Source organism: Gamsiella multidivaricata, assembly GCF_025024155.1.
Source record: "Gamsiella multidivaricata strain RSA 2152 chromosome Unknown BC939scaffold_43, whole genome shotgun sequence".
In the NCBI taxonomy this organism is placed as follows: Eukaryota; Fungi; Mortierellomycota; class Mortierellomycetes; order Mortierellales; family Mortierellaceae; genus Gamsiella; species Gamsiella multidivaricata.
In genome coordinates this window covers 253,252-267,986 of record NW_026251751.1, presented here as the reverse complement: position 1 = coordinate 267,986, position 14,735 = coordinate 253,252, and the positions used below count along the sequence as shown (strand labels likewise).

The window sequence follows — 14,735 nt, the reverse complement described above, 5'->3', positions numbered from 1 at the left end:
ATGTATCATCACGTAGTCTATGGGCGAACTGGCCGAGGACATCCAAGGGACCTTCTCACACTATTTAATTGGAGATATTGTTAGATCAATGGCAGCAATGACTGAGAAGGTGCCTGATCTCGCTGTAAAGGCAAGGTTTTAATAGCTATTTCATGGATTTACTCCGTCTGCAGCAGAGATTTGACGTGCCGGTTATATAGCTACTCTTCAATGGCATGCTAGAACGAGGCTATTCTGGAAAACCTATGACCTGCGTGCGGCATCTATCTAACGGCGACGGGTTTCTTCTATGTAGAAGTACTAATTAGTCAAGGGTTTATCAGAGCACTCAAAGTCGACATAGCGAAGATGAGCGCTGAGCGATTGCGTTTTTTATCTTGACATTCATCTTCACAAAAGCAGGGAGGCTTCCCAATATACGTTCTTTAAAACGTCCTTATTCAATACAGCGCTGTCGCCTTAGCTCATACAGTCAAACGGGGCACATATTACCGCTAGTCCATCAGGGATTTATGCGAGCCATATCGGGGTCCCATTACTCGTTGTGAAACCCAGTGGCATGCGTAATAACGGAAGGACTAGTTGGGTCGCTCGCTGTCTCTGGATTGCGTTTCTGAATGCTACATGCAGCGACGGATTCGCGGCTAGCACGACGCGCCGCATATTTTTGAACTTGGAACTGAAAGTTGTGAAGGCGCTCATTCCTTAGTGCGATGAGTGCGGTGATCTGCTGGAAGCATAGCAGTTGCAAATCTACGCTGGCTTCAACCATGTACCTCATGAATTTCAAGTCAATACTCACATCGATCTTTAAATATTTAGATTTATCAGAAGTTCGTCTGTCTAAACAGCGCCTTTCAACTTGTTGCTGGGGTCTTTAAGCATTGTCTTCTGCGTTTGTTGCACGGAATATGCGTACAATGAGTCGCCATTACTAGTCTGTTTCAACAGCGACGGTACGTTGAAATAACTGGATTTCAGTCTGAAAGCCTGGATCATCCTCCATTCGTCTCCCTCTTGATTGTAATACCTAAACTCGATGATGAAAAAGAAGATCCACGCATACTGTGGCCACAAATATGTTCTCTATAAGCCGCAGAAGGTCCGAGGCACCGTACTGAGCATATTAGAAAAAGCAATAAGATTTGATGCCGCTTGGGACAACTTTGGAGATCTCTGTGTGGTTTAGGATGGACTCAATCAGGATTGAGCCAAGAGTGCTGTAAAGTAAGACCGATACATCTCAGGGATAAACCATTTTGAATTGCTCACCGATCAGATACTCAGTGACCAGGGGTTCGACTGCTGGCTTTGATGGATGATCCTGTTTAAGTTCACTGGCAAAGGCATCTGCATTCGTCGACTAGCCCATAGGTCTGTGAAACCTAATCATGGTACGACCTGGAGACGATATTGTATGGTTGGTGTTCCAAAAACCTGGAATCCTTGCATAGGAATATAGCTACGGGCAAAAGATGTGGACATGCGACGGTTCCAATGAGCCTCAAATCCTGTTTGCGGAATTCTTTTTGGTGGACAACGGTATAATGGTGATAAAGATCGATGGATCTGAATACAGGAGAATGTGTCTTCAGAGCGAGATTGGTAGTGACATTTAAAATGAGACCCAACATTTCCGTCCACTTCTAGGTACATTGCCTGCTCCGTGTCTTCGCTACTTAGTTCTCGCTTCATTCGATTGACAACAGGAACGCAGCCAGCAATCAAATGTGCCAGGTTCATATGTTGCTCGAGATCAGTGGACATCGAGCAGTAAAGTCATTTTAATGACCTAGACAACTTACAGACCACTGAAATAGTGACATTTCCATGGCCGAGGAAGTCGTCTCATCATCCCAAAGTGATCTCCAGCCCAGCAAAAGTTCTCACATATTTATTAAGTCCGCAGCACCTAAAGCTTTGCAGCCGGCACTTCGTTGCGCATCTCCTCATACATAGCCTGGATCACATCCTTGAACTTGTCACGGACTTGAGGACGACGGACCTTGAACGTCGGAGTTAACAACTCATTATCGACCGAGAACGCGTCTGTGGTCAAATGAAGACGTTTTACAAACTCGAACCCCCTGAAACCCCCGGCCTTGCCGGCCTTCTCGAGTTCTTTCAGATAGGCACTCTTGACCTGGGGGTGCTCGCAGAGTCTGGCAATGCCCTCCTGATCATTCAACGCAATCGCAGCACCCGTAATGGTGTTGGCAAAAGGCACAAAGGTCTCCGGGTCCGGGACCGAAACGGCCACCAGCGTGCTCTCGAGGGAATCCCCATGGACATAAATCTGCATGACCAAGTTGCATCGGGCAGTAAGGATGTTCTCAATCTTTTCCGGTGCAATATATTCGCCTTGTGCTAGCTATTAAAGACAATCGTTAGGATCGCGTTAAGGGAGGCAAAAAAGAGGGTCGATCGCACAGTTACTGCTGAGCAAGGCATTCGTTATCAGCATTTTCAGATCTAGTATGTACCTTGAAAATGTTCTTCTTACGGTCGACGATAGTAAGACATCCGCGATCATCCATAAATCCAATGTCTCCTGTCGCAAGCCATCCTTCCGGGTCAACGGTCTCTTGGGTATTCTTTTCGTCTTTATAGTAACCCTTGAATACTGTAGCACCGCGGATACGGATTTCGCCACGAGGGTAGGGCCTATCTGTTGTAAGATAGTTCATCTCGGGCACATCCACCAGCTTGAGCTCTATACCAGGGCGAGGGCAGCCAACATGTCCGGGGATGTATTCGCTAAAGAACAGAATAGAGGGGAAACTTGGTTGGATAACCGATACAGAATGCACGGAACATCATCCATAGCGGTGAATAGACAGGTAACTTACTCAGCCATAGTGATGGTACCAACGGCCATTCCTTCTGTAGCACCATACCCCTCTGTAACAACACAAGCGAGAGCGACGCGCAAAAAGCTGAGGACCTCCTTGGAAATCGGTGCGCTTCCTGTCAACAATACTTGGACTCTTCCACCGAGAGCCATCTTAACCTTGTCAAACACCAAAGGATCCCATACTGGGTGGTGTACACCCTTGCCAGCTTCCAAATTGACCAACTTATCAGCGACTGCTCGACGGGCCAATACACCTGCAACACCTGGCGCCTCAATGGTGGCAGCGACAATTTTGGCGTAGATGCGGTTCAATAGACGAGGCACGGTTGGGAAATACGTAGGCTTGAGTTCAGCAACATCCTCCATGAGCAGCGCGACATCTCCTCTGAAGTAGCCGACCTTGCACCCAGCAAACGTAGCATTCGTGTCCACCATACGGCCCATAATATGGGCCAGAGGAAGGTAACTACGCAGATGAAAAAACGGGATACGGTAAGAAACTACGCCAAGATTGTCGTAAACTATTTTATTCTGCGCGAATGTGTGGTTTGCATACCTGATCAGGACGTCGTCTGCATTGATATGCATGGATTCACGGTTAGTTCCAATAGACGCGATAAAATTCTTGTGGGTCAACATGGCTCCTTTCTATCGTCAGACACAAATCGATATAGCGTTAGCAAAGTGTAGAACCCAATCATTACATTCAGGCCCGTAGTAAGTAGTATGCGTGCATGAATACATACAGGTTGGCCAGTGGTGCCGCTGGTGTAGCAGATAGAGGCGACTTCGTCGGCATGAGGGGGCGTATGCTTGCGAGGAAACATTTTACCAAGGGCCTCAATCTCATCGAAATCGAGGATCTTGATGCCTTTCTCGTTGCCCCAAGAGCGAAGGCGGTCCGCGGAGTTGTTGTCGCCGGATCCGGGCGCAGTAGCGCTATCGCGGAGCGAATCCATGCTAACGATGGCTTTCAGCTCAGGCAAATTGTCGGCAATCTTCATCATCTGAATGATATTCTTGACTAAGGACAATGAAAAAAAAAAAAAAAAAAAAATATTAGTGTGGTTCGGTGGCAACAGGCTGGTCATCGGTCTTGTTATGGGTAAAAGCATGCTTACTACTGCAGACAACGACCTTGATTTCTGAATGTTGACAAATGTACTCAATCGCATCAGGCCCAAGAGTATCATACAGAGCAATTGAGACAAGATTATGGAAGTTGCAGCTCATCTCGGTGATGAACCACTCTGGCCGCCCCTGCGACCAGATACCGACCGACCAGCGGTTCAGCTGGCTGTTACCGAGAATTCTTTCGTTCAAATGCATGAGACCGCTTCCAACGTCGTTGACACGCTGGTTGATCTGCGCATAGGTCTCCCAAGTATATCCACCGTATGTCTTTGTAGCGGCATTGTAAGGGCGGTGGCCGAGAAAATCGCGTTCGGAATATTTTGAGTTCGCTGGCGAGACGGACAAAAAAAAGGGTGGGGGTCGGCTGCGTTAGACTAGCCCGGATCGTATGCGTATTTATTTAGTCTATTTCTTCGGCTATTGTAGCCAGACTCACCATGTTGAAAAAGATCATAAAGGGTCCTGACATGGGGTGCCTCGCGGATATGATCAATGAGTCCATCCTCGAACGCCGCGTGTCTGTAATGGCCTAAGTGCATAAATCAGCAGCGGTTAGTATGTTAGATTCAATAGAGAGGGTGGGCAGACCACCGGAACAAGGGAGGCATATAGTGACTCGCCTGTGGCACCAGGGGTACGTGTCCCTGACAACTCAACACTCTGCAGGTCGAGGTTGAACTTTTTAAATGTTGGCATTGCAGAAGGTGGGAATGAGAGGAATGAGAAGAGAGCAACAGTGTGGAGATTCCAAGGAATGATGACTTTAAATAAGGCGAGACCAACAAGGTTGATGGTTGAATAAACGTTTTATCCGGTCGGCATGTCAATTGTCGTGCCTGTGCGCCTTATTTGCATGACACCGCACTACCTCTTGCTTCCTTTTGGCCGGCGGCGGGCTTGACAATACACTCTACCAATGATTATGATGATGATGATGATGATGATGATGATGATGATGATGATACGCATGCCCGTATGTTTCCTTATCGCCTATGTGGTGTCCTCCGGAGGAGGGGTCTTCAGGTTGTCTATGTACCCCATACTCTGGTATCTCTAGGGTGTGGAGTACGAAGTGAGCGTCGAATCGGGTGGACCCTGTCAGCGAGCACGGAGCGTGGCCTCATTGGGCCACTTTTAGACCATGTTGTCACTTTGCAGTCTTCTTTTAGTGCTGGTCGCTCTTGCAAGTTCATCAGCGGGGATTAGCCGTTTATCCGCTATGCGGCAATAGGCCCTTGCAATAAGGGAGAGGGGCCTTCGCGGATCAAGGGTCAATGGTACATGCCTTCCTTCCGGCGCGGTTGGGCTTTGCACATCCTTCTACTTAAGGGTTTGAACGGTCAAGTCAATTGTTTGCTCCAGCTCAGGAGGCGGTGTCTGGGCTTTACTCTTTTAAGGTTGTCGGCCCACCTTTTCTTTTCTTCACCAGTCATCTGCTAATCCCAAGCCGGGTATCCACTTTCATCATCATTTCGCCGCAGTCCAAGGGGGCCGCCAGTACTAAAAGAACATTAACAACAAGCAAACCGCATCAGCAAAAAACAAGTTCAGCACTATGGCCATCTGGGGAACGTCATCGCTTCCAAGCAACGAGGATGTATGTCAAGCAACTACACTGTGGAGGCATTTGACGCAGAGGATGAGCGTCAGCTTTCTCTCTTAAACTCCAGTTGCTTTTACTGCCGAACTCGGAAGCAGTGGGCATGCAATTAATCAGTCCTGCTTTCCGGTTGTGTTCTTTTAATGATAGGTTATGGACGATTCCAATCCTCTGAGCTGCTTCCAGCTCGACAGAACACAGCGTCTTTACGGCTTCGGGATCTGGTAAGAACTTTGTTCCTTCTCAGATATGCTCTATATCTTTTTTCCCTGGGAAGACAGTTTAAGACACCTGTACGACCCTGAACCCTACCCATGGATGCAACAGAGATTTGAATGGACAGAGCTTCATATATGCAAGGGGTCACCACCAAGACTATGGCCTCTCTTGCTTGTCAGAATAGTGGAATAGCAAATCTCGGCATTGACCGCCACTCAGGATTATTGAGTGACGATTTCAGCACCATGGATATTTATTCACGCATACCCAACATCGTCAGGAACCGTTTATTTTTCGTCACATTGACTCAGTAGTCTTCTTAACGTCCCATTGCTTACTATTAACCAGAGATGACCTTCAATTCATTGGATAGTTTTATTGTTGGTTTCCTCATCTCGATTCTGGTATGGCAGCAGCATGGAGCGGTCATTTTTAGGAGCAAAATGAACGTTTCGCAGCGAGCTATGGGGCTAATATTTTTGTCCGCATGGTCTTTTTGGCAATTATGAAATAGTCAACGCTGGCACTCGGTACCGGACAACTCGCGCTTTTTGCAGTCTTTTTTACACTCGGAAACATTATCTCGTTGCTTAGGTACGATGCACTGGAGCTGGAGACATCTTGATCCTAAATGGATGACGGTGAAACAACAGCAACTAAAACAAGCGCTCGACCATTTTTTTTTGGGAATAGCACGACCTTCCTAATCGGACCCGGCAAGCAGCTCAGGACTATGTTCGCCCCCGGTAAGGCTTGCAGTCATACTATTAAGCGTACTTAAGAACCATTGTATTCGTCACATTGGACAAATAACGACAAATATTAACGCGCGGTATATTGCACTTAATGTTTGTGTCCATCAGTCCGCATGGTGGCATCCATTGTTTTCTTGTCACTGATCGTCATTACTCTCATCGTCGCATTTACTGTAAGTGTCATTTCTAAAGCGTCAAAAGTTATCATATTTTCTGCGGATATAGCACATATCGTAAACGCATTTATTGTATAATGAATGCTAACTCTACCTTGCTATGCCTGTCTCTGAAATATAGCTCAAATCGGGTCTTCTCTGCTTAATTCTGTGCGTCATCCAATTCTTGGCTCTGTTTTGGTACAGTGCCTCATACATCCCCTATGGCCGTACAGCGATCAGGAAGGTCGTCGGAAGCTGCATTGATGTGTAAAGTTCAGGATGAAAGCGAAGGAGGGGAAAAAATCAGCATCACATATATCTATGTATCTATGTATCCGGACATAATTCGTAGTCCTAAGATGAATAATAAAAATTAAATTTTCCCTGTGCTAATTCAACCACGAACAAGTTCGCAAATAAAAAATGCTAAAGGGAATACATAAGCATCTCAACGATTTTTTCTTTTCTTTTGGGCGCTGCAGAGCTGGATTATGCAGAGAAATCGACAGCTTTCTAGTTGAAATGTGTGTCTAGATCCAGGCCTTTACACGATGGTTTCGTTCCTCGGATCCAAATGCGTTCTTTGAGTGCACCCAATATGCGGATTTCATTGTGAGAGGGTTGGTCCATGGGATGCCAATTTCTACTCTTGTCTATGAAAAGCAGCGCTGTTAATACTGTTCTTACAGTTGATTGTGTGGCTAGATACACAAATGGAATCGATGAGAGGTTTTCCCTCATTTCTTACTGTGTCCTAAGATACTATCTTCATGTGCGCTGGAGTTTTTGGGGTCTTTTTTCATGGACAACATGACTAAACGTCGTGAACGCGTGTTTGTGCCAATATTGGATCTCTTCTGAACGTGCTCTCTCCGTAACCGTTTTGGTTTACTGTCCGAGTGATGGGTTTTGTTCAAAATGAAATTTAAGAATTTAAGGACGTAGATGGACATTGAACCCGCTACCTTACCAAACAATTGCTCAAGTCTCCCATTATGGATTAGCCTCCAAGTGCAGGGACGCCCTGGAGGTTAACGGTGACAAGGTTGAGCGAAACCGTTCCATAGTAGACCACATATACCAATTAGCTCTTTTTTTTTCCTCCGCCAACAAACAAGTCCCTTAAAAATGATTGTGATAATTCTAGAGAACATGGTTTATGTATACCCTGTTCGCAAGAGTCTCTTCTTATTCTATCAAACCAATCTAACACGGAAGGGAGCTCATCTGCTGAGATTTTGTTCATCCACATATCGATCACACCTGAAATCCCTGTTTTTGAAGCATCTCTTTCGCTTTTTTAATTTATGGTTCCACAAGCTTTTGGTGAATTTTCGGTAAAGGCACCCGCCTCTTGAGAGGGTCGAGAAGACTTTTATGGCTTTTTCGAGAGAACATCGAAGCTTAGGAATGAACTAAATATTTGAATGAACCTATCATATTACATTCAAAGAATTATCAGGGTGCTAGTTCGATGTTCGCCGACTTCACAAATGGACCGGATCCACGATCTCCATTAGGATTTTCAATCGCGGACAGCAATGCATCTTTACTCTAGAGCCATGAGTTAAAGGAAATAATTTGAACTACGTAATGTCCAATGCTGAAGGTCCAATGGTGTAGGGGTGATTTCAGACAATTACTTTCTCCTCTTCTTCACTTACGCCCACTTTTCCTTCCCCGAATGCCAATCCTGGGGTTTATGCATGGCTGGAGGTGCATAAGAATGGCTCCCAAACAAGGTAACGACAAGCGTTTTTAAGAAGGATCCCGCGGATACATAGGCATGTTACTTGAGGAGCAATGACCTATGATGCATGGTCTAACGCCCGCATGGACCAAAGAAGTTATGCACCTAGTGATTTCCGGATAGCGATATTCTGTTTTTCACAGATCTGGAACGGAGACTTAATATGGGTTCGCGTTGTGCAACTGTGCAACAATCCCTACCCTACCTATTAGACGCCGTTTTTCATGAGAAAAAAAAGGCGTTCTGGACCTATTGACTGTTAAGTAGTGAGTAATTGTTCAATTACATATGGTGTAAACTCTCTACTATAGACAGCGTTACCTTGTGAGTTCAACAAAAGCAAAAAAGGGTATGAGCAGATTTGCGTATAAATATACCGAGAGGTCGCCCGTTTTTCTTATTTCTCGCCTCTTTGTCCTTCCTTACTTTCACATATACCCTTGATTCAACACATTTTACCAGGTAATTGTCTACGACCTTCATGTTGCTTCAATAATAGTAATAGTGGTACATGTTGCACACACACAGACAGTGTATCAAACAAAAAACTCCAAGATTACAATTTGGAATCCTGGGCGACCTTTTTTTTTTCCAGCTTGCTACCACGCAACGATTTACAATTACCACAGGCAGCACTACCTACAATAACGCTGCCTCTCCCCTCTCTCTTTTTTTTTTTTGAGCTCATGGCAGTACCCATTCACTGCCTAACACGACCCTTTAATGAAATGCTCAAACCAAATTTATCCTCAAGCTCTTCCTGTCCTGGCACATGCTCGCATATTTTGGGCGATGCTTCTTGTTGCATTTGACAACGCGTGGGATGGAAACGAACGCAGTTTTAGAATTCAGTTCTTCCTCCCTGCCCTGCCTACGACCGTTAATAGGCAGGGCAGGTTATTTGACAGGCGACACAGCCCTAAACAAGAGCTGCTCGCTATTCTTGGGTCCTGCCTTTTTGATTGAGTATGCAAATAAGCATGAACGTGTAGGCGAGGGATAGATAGATGAGTGGTTGGATAGGAGGATGAATAGAACGGGCTTGGAGTGGTTTTTTTTATAGCTTTGAGACAAAAAGAAAAGTTCGCGCTTGCCTCTTTCTTTAGTGGGCGACGAGAATAAAGAGGTATAAAAGAAGAGACCCCGAGGCTGGACATCCTCTTTCCTCTAGCTTACTCTCCTTCAGCGAACTTGTTCTGACTCCTCTCTCCCTTCCTCCGCGTTCATTGTGTGCACACCCTCTCCTGGTCAACAAAAGTCTTTTATTTTTCTAACAAAACCTCAACTGGTCTCCTTAACATCCTTATAGAGATCTGCATAAGAACACACATATACCTACAGTCGATCCCATACATACTAATATCACCATGAAGCTAGCTTTGAACCTTGCCTTGGCTGTCGCAGCCCTGATCTCGACCTCCTTCGTCGCCGCTGACCAGACTTCCACACATCATGCTGGACACAAGCGTGCTGCTCCTGGTGCTCATTGGACTGTAAGTTTTTTTTTTCACGTCTTTTCTGTGATCTCTTTTTTCAGTCCTATAACCTAGCTAGATATACATAATAAATAACCTTATTTACGGAACATATTCGCTCGCCTGCAGTACGGACAAGACAATGCTGGCCCACAGCACTGGGGCGCGCTCGATCCCCTCTACGGTACTTGCGGCACCGGCAAGGAACAGTCCCCTATTGACGTTGCCATCGGTGCGCCCTTCGTCGCACTCCAAAAGAAGCCCTTCTCGGCCCTGAACTACTCGCCCCTTCGCAACGTCCTTTGTGGATATGACAGCCACACCGTCAAATGCGAATGGAACTCGACCGTGACCGCGCCTAACAAGAACTCGATCGTCATCAAGGACAAGACCTACAACCTCCTCCAATTCCATTTCCATTCACCCAGCGAGCATCGCGTCAACAACCATTTTGCGGACGCAGAACTTCATCTCGTTCATCAGGCTGAGGATAAGTCATTGGCTGTTGTTGGTGTGTTGCTTGAGGTTCAGGCGAACAGCAACCCGTTCTTTGAGTGGGTCGTTAAGCTTGACAAGAAGGTTGACCAGCTCGAGCATGGACATGGGTTCCTCGTCAAGGATCCCGTCTCGGGTGAGCCTGTACCTGGAGAGGAGCAGGTCAAGTACAAGATCGACAAGGTCGATTTCTCTCCTTTGCTCAAGGCCACGGGCAAGTTCACGCCCCGTTGGGAGTACGAGGGCAGTTTGACGACCCCTCCCTGCACTGAGGGCGTTGCTTGGAACGTTGTCAGGACCTCTGTTGGATTGGGACTGAAGCAATTTGATGCCTTGGTCGATCTCGAGTCCTACAACTCGCGCTTTATTCAGGACCGCCCTACGAAGGAGGGCAATTAAGCAGGGCCACGCTGCGGACAGAGTGTCGTTTTATCTATGTCATATCCATCTAGAGTGCATGTATCTTAGAAGCTAGTATAGTCGCGTCCCCGTACGGACCAATAAGCTCCTCTCCAATATATTGCGTAGGAAAACTCGTCCCCGAACTATTACATCTTAGGCCATTGATTGGCTCCTATTGAAATTCCATAAAACTCAGAGATATCAGCGGATTGATTTTTTTGGTGAGACGTTGTCAACTACAGGAGTTTTGCTTAACAAAATAGCCATAATTGACAATGTCTTACCAAAAAAACCAATCCACCGATATCTCTGATAAAACTACGAACGTCTATTGCCCTTCATTCGTCAACGATGATATTACTGGTTGTTGTCATCCTACATGGCGAATGGGTAACAATCGAATCAAGTTTACTTTGTTGTTACCGTCCATAAAGTGCAAAAAGTGCGTTTTTCATATTTCTTTTAATACATGCTTTTGTGTATGAATGTGTAAAGGTGAAGATAGGGATAAAGCAACCAAATTAACGATTAAGTTCCCGATTTAGTTATCATTGCTTTCCTCATCCATGCCCTTCATAATTTTGTACGCTCGTATCCTCTCCTTGCAGACCTTATCCTGATGGACCGTCACTCCATAGTGCTCTGGGAAATGCCGGCACTGCTCTGTGAACTGCATATACTTTGCTAGGAATGTCAACGCCGCTTGATCCTGTCGATGATTTGTTCTCGAAGACCCTGGTGGTGCGATACAATCCTTGGTCAACGAGCAAACATACCATTCCTTCAAAATTCCGTTATAGATCCGATCCTGCGATGCATCGAACGCAACCGCCCCTCCACTACAGTTTGTCTCCATCCCATACTTCTCGAGTGGTTCGCCATAGTACTGTGGAAGACCCGGATGGGTGTACTGCTGGAGGTTGCCCGAGCTCTGAGGGCTCCAGAACCCGTACTTCTCCAGGTATCCAGGTAAGTACCTCAAAAAGTCCAATTCCAGCATATTGCCTGAATCCATCCACAGAATCAACCCACGGTACTTGTCCGCGACCTCCTTGATGATTCCGGCCTTCCACCCGTACTCTCCTCTTGCGACGGTGATGTCCCAGAAGTCTGGATAGATTGAGTAATCGAAGTCATGATACTCGTCCATGTACTGGTTGTCCTTGAGCCACTTCATCTGTGTTACTTGCTCTGGAGTCATGCCTCCGAGGTTGTAGACCACAATCCTCGGTCGGACTTCTGTCCGCTCCAATCCGTCGAGAATCTCGGAGAGGGAATAGAGGAAGGACTCGAGTGCGCAGAAATGGTTCGAGGACGCCCCGGTGATAATCGTGTAGGGCTTGTGGAGCGTTTCCAGGGATGAGCTCGTGCGATCCGTCACAGAGGCCAAGTCGTGCTCAGAGCCTTCAGAGCCGACGTTGACATAGTTTTCGTTGATCATCCCTGGGCCTCCATTATTGCCTCTGTATGAATCCTTTGACGACGATGACATTAACGAATCACCATCTATTACAACGAAAAGAACCAACAATTGATTCTCCATGGCATTAGTATACTCTGCACAGCAACAAAAGGAACAAGAAATAGCAGACCATGTCGCACAGCCAACTGTGACAATAATGGGGGGGGGGGGTTTTTTTTACCTCGTAACCTGAAGCTAGACCAGGCCAGCCAGAATATGGCAAAGGCTGACAAGAAAATGACGGAATGAAGTGAGGTGAAGCGTTTTATGGCCATGGCGAAATAGCTGATTGTCGTGCCAAAGTGAGATGTGATTTCGGTGTGAGATTTGTCCAACGAGGAGGATGTGCTTGATCAGCTCAAGGGACCTCGGAATCTTATTTTAAGTCCTGGCTTTCGGAACAAGAAAGGGCTGGTAGAGAGGTGAGAACAAGGGTTAGTCGACGAAGTCCAAGAGCAAGCTGAGTTGAGAGTTGTCTTCAGTAGGCTGTTCAATTGGTCGGGGAAGACTCTAGGCAGCAACGTGGATAGGACAGGATAGCAGCAGATGGGCAATTGTTGTTCCTTGTTGCGTAGCTGTTGTTGTTTGTTGCAAACACTCACCACCCTGATCGAATCACTTTTGTAAGGGGAGAAGTATGAGATTGTATGAATGTGGAGTGTGTGAGGTGATGGTGTGAGGAGGAGGTGTGAGATGATGTGGAGGGAAAAGAAAGGCGCGGGCGGGGGTAGAGACTCGAGCACAATGTGTATGCTTGTCTATTCTCAGAAAGAATGGCCCTTGACAATTAAAATGAAAAATTGTAGTCTCGCATCCAGACCCTCACATTACGTGGGTTGAGTTATTGGCACGAACAGTCGTAAAAATAAAAAAGGAAGGTGAACTAGAGCCATACAAATTACTAAAAAAAAAAAATCTCTGTGTAGTCCACGTTCACAATAAGCTACAAAATGTAGCTTATTGTGAATTTTGGTATTCTGTCAATTCAAAAATTCAAAAAATATATCGAAACTTTATTCTCACCGGGCCGTATGCCATATGTCACAAAAAAATCAGCTCATCACCATTCCCATCGCGGCCGCGCATCTCCGCACATCCTCATTTGCAACTCAAGCCCACTATGTCAAGTAATAAGCGCAAAAAGACCGCGTCGGCGGTGAAGAGATCAACGATAGTCAAGCAAACGACAACAACAACGACTGTTACAACATACACTTGTGTCGACCCGGACGGACCTGCCAAGCCTGCGCAACCTGCGAAACCTGCCGCGAAGAAGAGCCGGACGAGCGTGACGGAGGCACCGGTTACTCTGGCAACTGAACTGCCCGTCCAAAGCAATCGCGCGACACTACGTCGTTGGCTTTAAAGGCAGGGTTCATAGCAGAGGTGAACGCAGCACGAGAGAACGATCTCAAGGCATCAGTCTCTTCTATCGGTAGAAGCAAAAAGCACAACTTCGATCGATCCACGGCGGCCCGCAGCATGAGAAATTCAAAAGATATCCTGGATAAGGTGGCAAATATGGGCCCTAGGAATTCGGCAAAGAGGACGAAGCTCTACCCGCAGACGATGGAGGTCGTTGAAAAGGTACTTTTCCTTCAGTTCAAACATGAGATCGACTCTAGTAAGAACATCGCTGCCTGGTATCTACTTTTGTCCGACATGAAGACGGATCACTCACCTATCTATACAGACATTCCTGTGAACGATAGCCGCCTACGGGACATGGCTGTGGACATATATTTCCAGATGCTGCCTTTTCTGGACCCAAGAATGGCGCCCAAGTCGATCAAATTCTCGGATGGTTGGATTACAAAACTCAAGAAAAGCTATGGCATCCGCGTGTATGTTGGTCAATGGCGAGGAGGGCGACGTCGGCATGGTCAAGCACGGTCCACGATTCAAAGAGATCACGGAGCAGCTTTCCAAGTTCAAGCCCGCAGACATATATAACTGTGACGAAACCGGGCTGTATTTGAAGGTCCTGTCGAATAGGGCATTTGCGATTACCATTGTTCGCGACAAGGAAGTCACCAGAGTTGCCAGGGTTTTCATTCTGCTTTGCTGCAATGCTGATGGATCAGACAAGAGGATGCCATTTGTGCTTTGTAAGTCGAGAATATTGCAAGCTGTCCTTATCGTACTTGGATCATCCTTTTACAGAACTTGCTTTTCGGCATTGACATTTATATTTAGCTGCTCATCGTCCCAGAGGCTTGCATAAGGATATGGAGGAACAACTCAAGACTGATTTCCAAGGCTCCGGGTACATGAGTCAAGAGCTTTTCAACGGCTGTCTCAAAGAGCTTGACGCCGCCATGGCTATGGATAGACGACGTATTGCGCTGATGATGGACAACGCACCGGGACACGGCAACACCGACGAGCTTGGACTCAGGAATGTTGAGCTCATTCGACTACCACCCAGAAC

The 14,735-nt window shown here is 46.5% G+C and overlaps 4 protein-coding genes across 4 annotated transcripts; 2 read left to right on the top strand and 2 right to left on the bottom strand.

Moving 5' to 3' along the window:
- Positions 1–1,912: 1,912 nt before the first annotated feature.
- On the bottom strand, positions 1,913–4,457 carry BC939DRAFT_478206 (uncharacterized protein; the record flags this gene model as incomplete). Its single annotated transcript, XM_051558740.1, has 7 exons — positions 1,913–2,371; positions 2,484–2,781; positions 2,850–3,320; positions 3,411–3,502; positions 3,601–3,878; positions 3,976–4,255; positions 4,425–4,457. The coding sequence occupies 7 exons, from the start codon at positions 4,455–4,457 to the stop codon at positions 1,913–1,915; spliced, it is 1,911 nt and encodes a 636-aa protein (XP_051411044.1).
- An 870-nt stretch (positions 4,458–5,327) lies between these two features.
- BC939DRAFT_455301 (vesicle transport protein SFT2A) lies at positions 5,328–7,122 on the top strand. Its single transcript, XM_051556173.1, has 7 exons — positions 5,328–5,585; positions 5,739–5,812; positions 6,181–6,211; positions 6,322–6,401; positions 6,501–6,553; positions 6,671–6,735; positions 6,860–7,122. Exons 1-7 carry the CDS (start codon positions 5,544–5,546, stop codon positions 6,989–6,991), a joined length of 477 nt encoding a protein of 158 aa, XP_051411043.1. The 5' UTR covers positions 5,328–5,543; the 3' UTR covers positions 6,992–7,122.
- A 2,715-nt stretch (positions 7,123–9,837) lies between these two features.
- On the top strand, positions 9,838–10,839 carry BC939DRAFT_478205 (alpha carbonic anhydrase; the record flags this gene model as incomplete). The annotated part of the gene is made up of 2 exons (XM_051558739.1): positions 9,838–9,963; positions 10,075–10,839. 2 exons carry the CDS (start codon positions 9,838–9,840, stop codon positions 10,837–10,839), a joined length of 891 nt encoding a protein of 296 aa, XP_051411042.1.
- A 544-nt stretch (positions 10,840–11,383) lies between these two features.
- On the bottom strand, positions 11,384–13,067 carry BC939DRAFT_493966 (uncharacterized protein; the record flags this gene model as incomplete). The annotated part of the gene is made up of 2 exons (XM_051559584.1): positions 12,486–13,067; positions 11,384–12,348 (listed from the first exon to the last, which is right to left on the bottom strand). Exons 1-2 carry the CDS (start codon positions 12,577–12,579, stop codon positions 11,384–11,386), a joined length of 1,059 nt encoding a protein of 352 aa, XP_051411041.1. The 5' UTR covers positions 12,580–13,067.
- Between the last annotated feature and the right edge of the window lie 1,668 nt (positions 13,068–14,735).